The 14,930-nt window shown below is 41.4% G+C and overlaps 1 protein-coding gene across 2 annotated transcripts in view; it reads left to right on the top strand.

Annotated features, from left to right (window-relative positions):
* Positions 1-14,930, top strand: part of trrap (transformation/transcription domain-associated protein) — a 95,468-nt gene that overhangs the window by 11,953 nt on the left and 68,585 nt on the right. Inside the window, exons 21-36 of one of the 2 annotated variants that reach the window (XM_059324372.1) lie at positions 575-726; positions 2,555-2,754; positions 3,628-3,845; positions 4,100-4,297; positions 4,486-4,746; positions 4,908-5,069; positions 5,606-5,702; positions 6,260-6,381; positions 7,869-8,039; positions 8,658-8,726; positions 9,815-9,835; positions 10,341-10,460; positions 10,815-10,934; positions 11,239-11,403; positions 11,539-11,720; positions 12,319-12,517. In XM_059324372.1, coding sequence (XP_059180355.1) covers positions 575-726; positions 2,555-2,754; positions 3,628-3,845; positions 4,100-4,297; positions 4,486-4,746; positions 4,908-5,069; positions 5,606-5,702; positions 6,260-6,381; positions 7,869-8,039; positions 8,658-8,726; positions 9,815-9,835; positions 10,341-10,460; positions 10,815-10,934; positions 11,239-11,403; positions 11,539-11,720; positions 12,319-12,517 — 2,457 coding nt within the window. The remainder of the gene's footprint in view (positions 1-574; positions 727-2,554; positions 2,755-3,627; positions 3,846-4,099; positions 4,298-4,485; positions 4,747-4,907; positions 5,070-5,605; positions 5,703-6,259; positions 6,382-7,868; positions 8,040-8,657; positions 8,727-9,814; positions 9,836-10,340; positions 10,461-10,814; positions 10,935-11,238; positions 11,404-11,538; positions 11,721-12,318; positions 12,518-14,930) is intronic. The other variant, XM_059324373.1, reaches the window with a different exon arrangement.

Here is a 14,930-nt window from a genome sequence, read left to right as displayed (position 1 = left end):
GGATAGTTGGCACATTGAGGGAGAGACAATTTAAAGTGCTGTAAGGTAAATGGAGAGATCAAATAACAGTGATTTGAATAACTTGAATCCCTTCAAGGTAGTAGGAGAAAAACACACAATTGGAATTCAACACTTTCTTTCCTCTTCAACTTTATATCTAAGTACTAGTAATAGAGTATTTATCAGATTATCAGTCCTGACAGAAATATCCCAATATCCTAATATTCTGACAAGTCTACAATTCAATTCTGCTGTGCCCTCTTCTCCTCTCACCATCCGATTATTCTTTCATCCTCCTCATCTTCTCCCCTCTGTTCTGAGTGGCATTAATTAGTTCATTTTCTCCCTTTTCAAGTGCCCGGCTGCTGTGACTTGTCAGCCCATAATGTGGAAATCATAATGACCTTTGCTTTGCCAGATGGTGCCCTGTGTTAGTTCTTGCAAATTAATCACATATAGGCATATTTTGCAATTTAATTCCTGTGTTAATAAAATCATTTTCGCAAAACTGTCATTCCAAAATATAAATTGGTGACGTTTTAGAATATGAATTGTCTGGTTTGTTCTTTTCAAGGCGATAGAGACGGCTCTAGACTGTCTGAAGAGTGCCAACACAGAGCCCTACTACAGACGACAGGCTTGGGAGGTCATTAAGTGTTTCCTTGTGGCCATGACCAGTCTGGATGACAACAAGCACGCTCTCTACCAGCTTCTGTCTCATCCCAAGTAAGTAAACATCCTGGGTTTTACTGTGACATATGCCTAGATTGTGATATTCATTTACAGTTAATCCTTGATTTTCTTTTTTTTTTTTTTTTACTTTTTTACCCTTTTATTTGTCTTTTTATCTCTAACACTGTTTTGGATTGAGTTTTTGTTACTATTTTATTCTATTTTATTTTATTGTTTTTACTGTTTTTAGTATTTTATTGTTTTCATTGTTTTTATTTATACCTATTTGTGTATGATTTATTCTATTTTAATAACTGTACAGCACTTTGGTCAACTGAGGTTGTTTTTAAATGTGCTCTATAAATAAACTTTGACTTGACTTGACTTGACTTAATAATATATTAATAATAATATTATTTCAGTTGTAAGTACCGGTAGTATTTAATACTAAATAATTGTGTTAGACTATTTTTTACAACACAATAAGTGTCAAATATATTTAGAGGAACATCCTCAAATGCACTTACAGTCTACATTAATGATATCTTACGTGTTTTTCGTTTAAGTCCACACACAACCACGTCTTTGATTAGTCATTCTCCCTCTTTAACCTTTACTTGTCTCAGCTTAACCTTGACCCCACCCACAACACCAGCTCTCTGTATATCATCTTACCTCCACCCCGTTCCCACCACCTGCTGACATGCCCCGCTTTCAGTCTCTCACATCACGTCCTCGCCACCCTCCCCACCACACGCTGCCTCATCAATTCTGTTTCAAGCGCAGGAGTTGCTAATTGCTAATCGCAGGCCCCCCACCCTCTGGCAGGCTTCACTGCGAGGCGGAGACACATACATGAACAGACAAATAAGAAGGGGGGTTGGTTGTCGGGTGGGTTAGTCACATTACCATCATTGATCCCTGGGCAGAGGCTAATTGACTTTCCCCTGTCTGTTTACGCTACACTATGCCCCTTACACTCTCCTGTCATTACGCACTAACGCACACACATGCACATGAATACGTCTGCGTGCACATTTCTAAAGGGATAATGAAGTGTGTCAGTTATGATCAGAGGGCCTGCGCCGACCCCCTCCTCTTGTAAGATGTCTTGATTTGAAGTGTCCTCTCTCCCTTGAAAGGTTTTGTCTCCTTTATTTCTCCCTCCCTGCCTCTCCTCATTTTCTTTAAATCAGTGTTTGGCCACTGTAAATATACCCTTTCAGTTTTGAAAGAAAAAAACACATAGGGGGAATTGTGAAATGACAACAGGGGAGAATGCAGTAGTGTTGGAGTGGCAGGCCCCTGGATGAGTGAATGGCAATCTATCTGACATGCTGTCAACCATGCTGCCCGCTACTTTCTCCACCCACCGTGCTCCTTGCTTGCCTCTTTCCTTCCCTCTCTCCCCACCCTCTTTCTACTCCACTTCTTCTCTCTCCTCCTCCAAAGAGCAGTCTTTTAAATGGCAATAATGAAATGAAGCGATCCATCAGGTCTGCCCCTGGCGTGTGGCATTATAAAACACAAGCTCAAGCATGGAGAAAACAGCTGCTCAATCACACCAAGGCCCAGTTGCCTTCAGCTGCAGTAAATAACAAAAATACCAACAGGGGACAAAGAGGGAGGCAGAGGAATAGAAAGGCAGAAGGAGCTCAGAAGGGAGAGTAAATCTGAGAATATCGGAGTTGAAGGTTTGAAGACTGCAGATGGGCAATGAACATGGATCTTTATTTTCAAATATTGGCAAATCAGCTGAACACAAACCATTCAACGATTTCTGGGCTTTTAGCTTAAAGACAGTTTCACTGCCACATATTATTACATTGTCCTTGTTAATATGTAATCCACTAATTCATTGTGCGGTTTTCTCCTCCATTAGCTTCGCTGAGAAGTGGATCCCCAATGTCATCATCTCTCACCGCTACAAAGCACAAGACACGCCTGCCCGCAGAACTTTTGAACAGGCCCTGACTGGGGCATTCATGTCTGCTGTGATAAAGGACCTGAGGCCCAGTGCGCTGCCCTTCGTAGCCAGCCTGATTCGCCATTATACCATGGTCGCTGTGGCTCAGCAGTGTGGTGAGGGACCGGTGCTCTTTCTACTCTCTACATCTAATATTAGCTTTCTTTTTTCCCTGGTATTTATTCCCAGCTGCACAAAAATATCAGTCACTTTCCAATTTCGTCCTTTCCCTAGTTTTATTCAAATTCTGGCTTTTTAATTTTGTATTTGACAAAAACAAAAACATAGAAATTAGAGAATATCCTATTTGAAAACAAAGTAGCAGGGTTTGTACAAAGTCCTGAAAGTTTGGAAAACACAAAAGATATATTCTTTTCTTGTGTCTTGTCTACTTGTCAGATAGATACCCCCTCTGTTGTGATCCCTTACTCTGGAAATGATCAAGCATTAAAGAATCATGTTAAAAACACACAAGTTTAATAGGAACAGCTGTTTAAATAAACAAAATGATATTTCACCTTAACCCACTGATGCCTAAAACTGTCTGTAAAACCTCTGGGCGATTTTAAAATAAGCCCCTAAAACCTGAAGTTTTTCTGGAAATTCAACAGAAGTGTCAACGCTTCTACTAAATAATAGATTTTTCGGGGTGTCCCGGTGGCTCACACTGGTAGAGCGCTTACCATGTAGGCTGAGTCCTTGCTGCGGCGGAGCCGGGTGCGAATCCGGCCTGAGCTCCCTTTGCCGCATGTCTTCCCCTCTGTCACCCCCTTTCTAACTGTCACTATCAATAAAGCAAAAAAAAAAAGCAAAAAAAATAATCTATAAATAAATAAAATAATAGATTTTTCAGCCTCTGTAGCAGATAGAAATGAAATTCAAAAAGTATTTGAGAGCTTATACAAATACTACAAAACGACATATCCGCTTTCCAGGCTTCAATGGGTTAAACACAATTCCTTTCCACTTGTCCTCCCTGGTGTTCCCAGGTCCGTTCCTGCTGCCGAGCTACCAGCTGGGCAGCCAGCCAAGCACAGCCATGTTCCACAGCGAGGAGAACGGCTCAAAGGGCATGGACCCTCTGGTTCTGATTGATGCCATAGCGATCTGCATGGCCTATGAGGAGAAGGAGCTGTGTAAGATAGGAGAAGTGGCCCTGGCCGTCATCTTCGATGTCGCTAGCATCATCCTTGGCTCCAAGGAAAGGGTAAGTCCCTGGAAGGAGGGTGTTGGAGGGTTCAGTTATTTGTGAATGTAATAAAGACGTTGGCAGTTATACTCATGGTGCCAATTGTTTTGTAGCTGTGGTAAACTGTGCAGGACATAAATCTAACTTTGGAAATTATTTTAGTCTGTCTTACATTTACATACTTCCTTCACATGTTTGATTTATGTTTTTATATGTGATAGTTTTAAAATGGGAATCCGTAAATCATCCTGGCCTCTTGTCTACATCTTCAGGCATGCCAGCTGCCCTTGTTCTCCTACATTGTGGAGCGTCTGTGCGCCTGCTGCTATGAGCAGGCCTGGTATGCCAAGCTTGGCGGTGTGGTGTCAATCAAGTTCCTAATGGAGAGACTGCCTCTGATCTGGGTGCTACAGAACCAGCTCACCTTTCTCAAGGCCCTGCTCTTTGTCATGATGGACCTCACTGGAGAGGTTAGAGGGCATTTTGAAAGAAGTAGAAGTGACTTTTTTAAATTAATTTATGTATTGAGTACATAGATTTACCTGTTTCTGGTTGTTGTCGACTCTGTGTTGACCTGATGTTTTACAACTTTCCTCTTCTGTCTCACCACTCACTGCAGTGGCATTGTACTTAGTAACTTATTGATTTTCGCAATAAGGTGTCAAATGGAGCAGTTGCCATGGCTAAGACCACCCTGGAGCAGTTGCTTGTGCGCTGTGCCACTCCACTGAAAGATGAAGAAAAGACTGAGGAGCTGCTGGCTGCTCAGGACAAGTCTTTCCATATGGTCACGCATGACCTGGTCCGAGAGGTCACCTCCCCCAACTCAACCGTCAGAAAGCAGGCCATGCACTCCCTGCAGGTGCTCGCACAGGTCACTGGCAAGAGTGTTACTGTCATCATGGAACCGCACAAAGAGGTGAAACCAAGGACTGTGTAGTTTTCTATGATTGTATGCTGTATGGATGCTGTGCTAGACATGACTTTTATGTGAAAATTACCTCAACACAAAATGGGCTACAATAGAGGAATGGATCTGATCACTCCGATCTCATTAATTGATTGTTTCCGTCTCTTCAGGTGTTACAAGATATGGTTCCCCCCAAGAAACACCTTCTCCGCCACCAGCCGGCCAATGCTCAGATCGGCCTGATGGAGGGCAACACCTTCTGCACCACCCTGCAACCCCGCCTCTTCACAATGGACCTTAATGTCATGGAGCACAAGGTCTTCTATACAGAGGTACTAAGGATGCAGAAGTCACTGACACAAATCGTCTGTTGTTCTTATTTTTTGGCTATCCATACAACACTTGTGTTTTCATATTAAAAATTGATTTAGTCAAGTCAAGTCAAAGTTTATTCATAGAGCACATTTAAAAACAACCTCAGTTGACCAAAGTGATGTACAGTTATTAAAATAGAATAAATCATACACAACTGGGTATAAATAAAACCAATAAAAAGAATAAAATACTAAAAACAGTAAAAACAATAGAATAAAATAGTAATAAAAACTCAATCCAAAACAGAGTTAGAGATACAAAAGACAAATAAAAGGGTAAAAAAGAAAGCCAAGGATTCTTGCCTAGCTGGGACTGAACGCCAAGGAGAATAGAATTTATATAATATAATTAGGCACAATGGTGACATGGTGAAAAGCATCTCAGGCTTAAATTTCGCATACAGTGGACTCATTCAAACCATCTTAAATCACTACTTTTAGCACTCAGATGACTGACCTATGACCTTTGTTTTTTTCCCGCCTCTTCTACATAGCTGTTGAACCTGTGTGAGGCAGAGGACGCTGCTCTGATGAAGCTGCCCTGTTATAAGAGCCTTCCCTCCCTGGTTCCCCTCCGCATCGCAGCTCTCAGTGAGTAGGCCCTGCTGAACTTGATATTTGTCCAATAAATTGTTGGAATTTTGCATTTTATGCTTACTCATCTTGATAATTGCATGTTGTAATTGATGAAGATGAATTCCTTAATTTTGCAAACTATTCATAACTGGTACCAACTATAATCCTCATCCTGAGGAAAATTGATATGACTGATCATATAAGAATTTTATGTTCTAACTACCGTTATGTTAGCAGAGACTATTGTGTGAATTGAAGTAATAACTAGTAAAAAGAAAATTAAGATAAAAACTTAACTTTGTGATGAAAAAGAAGATTCTGGAAGTCATTAAACTTTGTCTAAATAATGACTTGATTATCTAATCTTTCGCACTAATTGATTTTTCCGAGAACATTATAAGAACTATCCAGATCTTTTTTTTTTCATCTTACTAAAATTACTACTTTGTAGGTTTATGTAAGTGTTTACATAACCTGACTTGCTACGTTTGAATTATTTTATTAATCTGATCATCTCTTGTCTCTTTCTTGTCATAAAGAAAGTGTTGAATGTTACTTTTCTTCCTGTTTAGATGCCCTTGCAGCTTGTAATTACTTGCCACAGTCCAGAGAGAAGATCATCGCCGCCCTGTTTAAAGCCCTCAACTCCACCAACAATGAACTACAGGAAGCAGGCGAAGCGTGTATGAGGAAGGTCAGTGACATATCTCATCATTTTCCTGGTGATTGACATTGTTTTTAAGTGTGAAAGGAGGCTACATTTTCAAATGTAGATTTTTTTTATAACCCACAATCTCTACCACTTGTTGCAAGATGTTTCTCACCTGTTGGCACCATCTTTATTTCCATCCTATCTTAGCATCTTTACATTGGATTTGGGATTAATTTCAAGACTATACCGATTACTTATAAAGCTCAGACCTGTGTTACATCACTCACTTACACTGCATCTCCCCTTGAGCACAAAACTGCCTGAGACTCACCGACATGACCTTTCTAAATCGGGATTAAAGACTATGCCCTTAAGCTATGAAGCGATCCACCCAAGATCAAACTAGTGAATTTAGTGGCAGCCTTTTAATCTTTCCTAAAATCACATTTCTACACCTTTTGAAATGGCCTTCTTATGTTATCTTATGCTTCCACCATCTGTATAATTTACTCTGCTGTTATTTTATGTTTTGCATGTTTTGTTTATAGTGTTGATTTTTTTATTATTTTGTTTTTCCATGGTTTTCTTCCTTCATATGTCATTAGTCTTTTATCTGTATCAGTCATGTCATTTACCATCTTAGAGGTCCTTTGTTAATCCTTCCCTCACACCATTTCCCCACCCAGTTATCATCATATGGACCTCCCTCTGCTTTATCACACTTTCCATGAACCAGTCCTCCCTCTATTCATCAAAGTATCCATACCATCTTAGCCTCTATCCATCTACCTCAAGCTCTTTGTCCCCTTTTCCTTCCATTCCTATGTCCTTCATTTTCTTTCTTTACCACCATCACTCCTTTTCACTATCCTGTGTTTTTTTTATTTATTTTTTTGTCTAGCCATTCTCTGCTCTCTCCATTCTTTCATCTCTGCCCTGCTAGCACTAATGAGCGTTGCCATGGCCCGATCGATACAGGATGGAGTGTTTGTTCTCAGCACTGAGAGGAAAATGAATGTGGCTGCCATGCATCATTCCCTCCTGTCTGTGTGAGGGAGGGTGTGTGCGCGCGCGTCATCAGTGTTTGGTGTTAGCATGTGTGCTTGTTTACGGGCTGGTCATGCCCTCATTTGAGTGGCCTTAGTTCCTTAATGGAGACACAAGGGGTAGCGAGCAGTTCATGGGGCTAAAAAACGTCACAAGGCCAGATCTAATGTAGATAAAAATGATTTGTGGAAGAGAAATGAAATGATTTAGTGTAATGCATTGGGGATAAAGATATGGTAACAGATCTTTTAATACTTTAAAGCTCCAACATTTTTTTTTTGTAAAGTTGGACAACATCAGAGAAAACAAGCTTTTTTTCTGAGTTAAGATCATAATGTCAACAAATTATGTAGAGGCATATTGTTACAAACTGTTTTCAGCAAGTATCTTGTTTCTCTTACAATCTTAATTTTAATATTTGTAAAAGTTTTATATTTAACCTTTTGAAGTTGTAAATAATGTCACCCTGTTTACTGTTTTAGTTCTTGGAAGGCGCAACCATCGAAGTGGACCAGATCCACACTCACATGAGGCCCCTGCTGATGATGCTGGGTGACTACCGCAGCCTGACGCTCAATGTGGTGAACCGCCTGACCTCTGTCACACGTCTTTTCCCCAACTCCTTCAATGACAAGTTCTGTGATCAGATGATGGTGAGAAACTTTGACCTCTGCCCTACTCCTCTTCCTCCTCATCTGACAACATCGTTTTTTCGACTAGACAGCACAGGATGCAGTTCATCGTTACATCAACCTGTCAATCCAAGTTTTTGATGGTGCTATGTGTAACTGTCAGAAAATGCTTGTTATATTGACATTGATGACCTTTAAGTCAATCTCAGCATCCTGGGCCATACACAAGAGGGCACATGATTGAACAATGTTAAATACATCACTATAACCAGTAGCAAAATTAATAATATCATGAAAACGGAACCTACATAAATGTAGCCCAAGACTTGCATTGCAGCAACATGCGAGTATAGTTTCTGTGATATATGCTAGTAAGTATTTAAACTGGCATGGCGCATGCAGATTTTTATTCTTGTTGGAATCTGTCCTGCAGGTCATGGTGCAACAATGATGATTATCTGCTGTAAAATAGTTACATGATAGAACAAACCTTTGACTGAGATTTTTTTGTGTTCTTAGGTGAAAATTTGTTATTTATTAATTTGAGTAAATATTCTGCCCATTGAGTGAGACAGACGTGTACACTCACATACTTCACCAGCACACAGTCTCAATCTTATCTCCCTCTGTGTCTCTCAGCAACACCTGAGGAAGTGGATGGAGGTGGTCGTAATCACACACAAGGGAGGCCAGCGAAGTGATGGGAGTGTAAGTATACATATTTCAGACAGTTCCATAATGCACTGAGAAATGAAATGCAAATGAAAAGCTTTCATCACACATAACATGTAATTATCTCTTGTTTCTTCCATTTGCTTCAGTAGAAGTAATATTCAAATGCAATGCAAGTCAATACAGCTGTTGTGTTCGGCTGATCCGTCCTGTCTAAACCAAATAGCACACACAGAAGGGGCAGAGAATTTGCCCCTTATACACACAAAGCCACAGTCACATGTAGTCAACACCTCCTCAATGTGGCCTCCCAGATGAGTTGTGAGTGGCCATATTACAATCAATGATTAATTAGGCGCCAGGCAGGCGGTGGTGGGCCCAGCGCTGCGTCTCCTCATTATCTCCCCGACAGATAACCTTGTAAAGGCAGAGAAAAGGTGAGAGAGAAGGATGGGGGAAAAAAAACAGCTGCCTCTCTCTTATAGAAATAAAGCCCATTTTTCCCTCCCTTTTCTTTCTGCGAGTTCATCCTTTCCCATCTTAAAATGGTGTGTTTTAATTAGATGCAAATTGGCCCTTTGTCTTTCCCTCCCTCTACCAGTGGTCTTTGTGCGTGTTGACAGCAAGGCTGGCAGTGACAATAAAGCCAGGGTCAGGGGGTCAGTTAGCCAAGCCTGATAAAGACAAACTGGAGAAAGGGGGACAGTGCAGGACTGAAAAGGATGGTCTGGAGACATGTAAGTGGGTTTTGACAGAGAGGAGGGAATGGAGCAGCGAGGTGTAAGGAGGAGTAAAGAGCTTGTATGAAGGAAAAAGAAAATGTCAGTTTCTGTATTCATGGGCTGATATCTGTCAGGAGAGTGTTTTTCCTCCAAATGCTACGGATTCTGTGTTGCTCCACTGACATTCCAGTATTGCCCCTGCTCCGTGATTCACCAAGTGCTGAGAAAAGTTGTTCCTGAGGTCACTCGTAAAGGTTGCTGCTGTCTGCCCATTCATTTCATTATCACCCTGTCTTATCTGCTCACCTTCCATATGGAACAAAGACAGACAACACACAGCCACACACAAATGCACACATACTGCTCTGCTGACTCTGATCATTGTCTCCCGTTCCGGTACAGCCTGCGTTGGAGGGCGTTGAGGTGAGATGTGACCTGGTGTTGCGCCCTCTGTTGGTGACTCTGTCAGTGATTTCAACTTAGTTGAACCAATGTTGTGCTGGTGAATTGAACCAATGTCGTGGTAGTGGTGCTGGTTGAGTTGCCCCGTATTTCTGTGTCTGTGTCTGTGGTCGTCCTTAGAAATGTAGCCGTCATCTCAGCCTAACTTCACATTTTGACTGTTTAGAAATGCCCCCCCCCCTCCTTCTTTCCCTTTGACCTTTGCACCCCTAGATTATACAAGGTTATGCATACTGTCCTTTATTTGTTTGTCCCCTGTGCCAATGTAAACCAAGAACTCATGCCAGAGCGGTGGGAAGTTACCTGACTGCATTTTCAGTCCTTTGACTAAGATATGTCCTTGTCTTTCCACAGTGGCTGTCCATCAAGACTGTCTGTCAGAACTGAAGTCCGTATTTAACTCATCTTTAAAAAATTACATCCACTCCCTTCTTTCCTCTGTTTTTTCCCCTGACTCTTTCTCTAGGAGATGAAGATCTGTTCTGCCATCATTAACCTGTTCCACCTGATCCCAGCTGCACCTCAGACTCTGGTGAAACCTCTGCTGGAGGTGGTCATGAAGACGGAGAGGGCCATGCTCATAGAGGTAGGACACAGACTTCTTTCCAACTTTTCGTGTTATTCATTGTGCTATAAAGAACTTAACAGCTTGAAAAAGACACATTGACATTACTGAAGACAATTTATAGGTGAAGTAGGCAATGCGTGAACATTAAACGATAAATACTTGAAAACTCTCTTGATTATCTCATTATATTAATTTTTTATATCCTGCAATAAGCCTTCTAATCCTATTTGATCTATATCTGATGTATAGTGTACAAGGCACATTAAACTCATTCAGCATAGATAATTTGCTTTCATTAATTCAAATTATCTTTCCTCTTTCTGCCTGTTTCCTGCTTCTCCTCCCCTCCTTCACTCATCTCTCCTGCACCAGGCTGGCAGTCCGTTCAGGGAGCCCCTGATCAAGTTCCTGACGCGTCACCCATCTCAGACGGTGGAGCTGTTCATGATGGAGGCTACGCTCAACGACCCCCAGTGGAGCCGCATGTTCATGGTCAGACACTGGCAGCTCTAAGTAGCAGTCCCTCCAGTCTTTTTATTGACACATTTGCCATTAAAACTACATTTTGCTGCCTCAGTAATAGGCTATAATCAGGGATATATTGGGTGTTTGGAGGCTCAGTGGTCCTGTTAACACCAAATTGAGATAGATCAGTCCTAGTAAAAAATCTCAATTTTCTGTGTCATGTTTCTTTAAATGTGTTGTTCCAGTTGCTGATCCAGTGCATGGCTCTCTCTAGTCTCACTATATTTCATTTTGTGTTATACTTACAGTTTGTGCTTGATTTCATATACAGAGTTTTCTGAAACACAAAGATGCCAAGCCACTAAGAGATGTCCTGGCCTCTAATCCCAACCGCTTCGTCCCCCTGCTGGTTCCCGCTGGCACTGCAGCAACAGTTCGACCTGGATCACCTTCCACCACCACAGCCAGGTTGGACCTGCAGTTTCAGGCTATCAAGGTTAACATACATTTTCATTACAATTCTATCAATTTATGCATCCATTTGCACACAACCATGTCTTGTCAGGTTACTGTAAAGCTAGCTTCAAACATTTGACCTCTGACCTCTTTTTCTTCTCTCCCCTCTGCTCAGATCATCAGCATCATAGTGAAGAATGATGAGGGCTGGCTGGCAGGGCAGCACTCCCTGGTCAGCCAGCTGAGGCGAGTCTGGGTCAGTGAGGCCTTCCAGGAGAGACATCGCAAAGACAACATGGCTGCCACCAACTGGAAGGAGCCCAAGTTGCTGGCCTTCTGCCTGCTTAGCTACTGCAAGTATGTACACTTATTCAAAATGTAATGGGGATGGAAACTGCCTAAATGTTGCCAAAAGAACATAGACATTTGATTTGAAAATCTGAGCTTTGAAGTGATAAAGACTTAAGTATTTGCTGAACAGCAATTTAGAGAACACTGTTGCTGGTAAGAGTGACAAACTTGATGACTTCAATGACCCTGTGACTATTTGAGTTATTACTTTTTATAAGGACTACAAGCTAATGATAAACATGTTTAAAGTTAGTGCATTTTCTAACTAACTTAATGGCATTCCAATCATGAATGACCTCCTCACCTCGCCTCTCTGTCTGAGCACAAAGAAAGTGCCGAAATACTTGGTGCACTAGGCACTTAGCAGATGTTTATTTCAGACCCCATAATTAACCCCCGACCCTCCAGCTCCAAGTTGAATGTTTGTGTTCAGTCACACTTCTAATCATAAATGATAAGTGTTTTTTTAAATTGTAAAACTCACGTATTACCCGAGTCACATTGGTATCTAAGGTTATTGGAAACTTCTGATTGATTCTGTTGTTGACATCATGCATATCATTATCTATACACTGAACTTATTGCCCCCCTGTCTCCTCAATAGGCGTAACTACTCTGAGATCGAGCTGTTGTTCCAGCTGTTGCGGGCCTTCACAGGTCGCTTTTTATGCAACATGACGTTCCTAAAGGAATATATGGAGGAGGAGATTCCCAAGAACTACTCCATTGCCCAAAAACGTGCCCTGTTCTTCCGATTCGTTGAGTTCAACGACCCACACTTCAACGATGAGCTGAAAGCTAAGGTATGTACCCAGACAATCAGAGCAAAAGTCAGTTTATGACTTCATGGCTGGATTTCCAGTGGCTTTTGGAATCGACAATTAATTTTACAGACAATCTTTTGCAAGTCATAGAGGTATAATGCCATGATTAATATCACTAGTCTAGTTTTTGTTAAACACTAAAAGGTCAACCATTCCACCTTCAAAGATTGAATTGATTAAAATAATTTAATGTTTGTTTTTGTACAATGTGCATAATGTCTGAATTTGGAAATTAAGTTGTCATTACATGGGAAAACTGTTTATTTTCAGTGAAACACTTCAAGGGAAGGATTAAGGGGCTTTCTGTGCAGCTGTGCTGTTATGTTTCTCTTTTGTTCTAGCACAGTTATTAGTATTTTTTTGTCTTAAGAGGCCTGCTAAAGATAAATTATATATATTTAAATGAATATGCTAATATGTTCATTTAAAACCATGGAGCACATGTAGACCATAATTGAAAAATGTTGTTATGCTTTGGACTTTTTGCATTGTGCTGGAGAAATAGTTTAAAATCTTGGATCATCCGGAAGCTTGCAGAAACTAGGAATTTATTTTTTGGCCGTCATGCCCAGTCCTAGACTTAATGATGCATTATAAATCATGTTTCTAAATTCTTTGAGCATCTGCTCAGCTTAGTTACTTTGCTTCCTCGGTTTGGGACTTGATCTGTGTGACTTTTATGGTTGGTGTGTTTTGTACCAGAAGTTCTTTGATAGAGTCAGGAAGGTCATTTTGTCTGGTTCGAGACCCTCAGAGGCTCACAGATGAATGCTTCTGTCCTCTCTACCTGACCTGCTGCTGCAAGCATTACAATCATTCGGGCTGCTTTTTAATTAAGCTCACTCTCCTGCATGCATGCACACACACACACACACACGCACGCACACACACACACACACACACACACACACACACACACACACACACACACACACACACACACACACACACACACACACACACACACACACAAAGACACATTTTGCACAGCTGTAATAGGCACAGCACCTGGCACAGAAGAGCAACAGCACTGCTGTTAAGTACAAACGGGTCAGTGGGGAAGGTCTGCCCTGGCACACTATAGCACATAACCAAATGGCTGTGTGGCAAGAGCACAACTGTACACACACACACACACACACACACACACACACACACACACACACACACACACACACACACACACACACACACACACACACACACAAGAAGCTGGCACTCAGACTCCCAAATCCAAGGACATACACTTGTGTTTATGATGCTGCTCACTCCACCCTGCCCTTTTTTCTCGTTTAATTTGCCTCTGCGACATATGGACTAAGGGGAAAAAACAAAATAAAGGGAGAGGAAAGAGTTCAGCCAACTCACACTGCTGTGTCTGCCCAGGCCCAAATGCTGTGTTTGAATTTTTAGCAGAGCAGAGTTTAGTCTCACAGATAGCAGCACCACCCCCCCACCCCCCATCAGAATTTTGCTCGTATTGTTGTTTTTTCCTTAATTGTCCTCCTCTGGTGCACAGCAGATGCTAGCTGTGCATGTGAGGCAGACAGACAGACAGAAAGAGAGAGGATGTGTTCGTGTGCGCATATGTTTGTGTTGATTGGTGCACAAGTCGTGAGCAAGAGAATGAGTGTGGCAGTCTGACATTTAAATAATTGCCTTTAGCATTTTCCCTGAGGCATAATATCACTGTGTGTGTGTGCGTGCGTGCGTGTGTGTGTGCGTGTGCGTGCGCACATTCTCAGTATGCCTGGGAGTTAGATGGAGGCTCAGCTTCTTGCATCACAGGGGTCTCAGAATATTTCCCTGAGAGCGAGACACAGAGAGGAGTATGCAAGAGAGAGAAGGAGACAGGAGACAGTGTGGGACAGCAGCAATGAATCATCTATGATGGCACAGACTGACCTCATGCTGCTCCTGTATCGTTCGTTTTGTTTTATCCAAACAGTTGTTACAGAAAAACGCTTTGTACTGCTTTTTTGTTTGAAAGTGTTTGACTATTCATAGAATAGATCTCAAGCAGACAATCAAACAAACAAGTGTATGAAATTTATGAAGCACAGCGCGTCTGTTTCACATTCTGTTACTTCTCTTTATGTTCTCCAACATGACATATAGTGAAGCACAGTTTTCTACAATGTCTGAACATGCTGTGCTAGTACCATCTTCTCAGTGGAGACTGAAATAAAACTGCAGTGTTAAGTTAAGCAACAAATCCATATCTTTTGTAGTAACTACCTGTTTTACAACAAAGTAGATTAAGATCAAAATAGGTATCCAAACTTGCAAGCAAAAACATATTCCTGTAAGAAAACAACAGCTATTTGTGTGGGTAAAGAGTCAAAAGTGTATACATTTTTAAGGACGTTTTCTCTTAAATTTAAAGCTCTAG

The sequence above is a fragment of the Centropristis striata genome, chromosome 21, assembly GCF_030273125.1.
Source record: "Centropristis striata isolate RG_2023a ecotype Rhode Island chromosome 21, C.striata_1.0, whole genome shotgun sequence".
Lineage (NCBI taxonomy): Eukaryota > Metazoa > Chordata > Actinopteri > Perciformes > Serranidae > Centropristis > Centropristis striata.
This window is presented reverse-complemented; position numbering and strand designations above follow the sequence as displayed.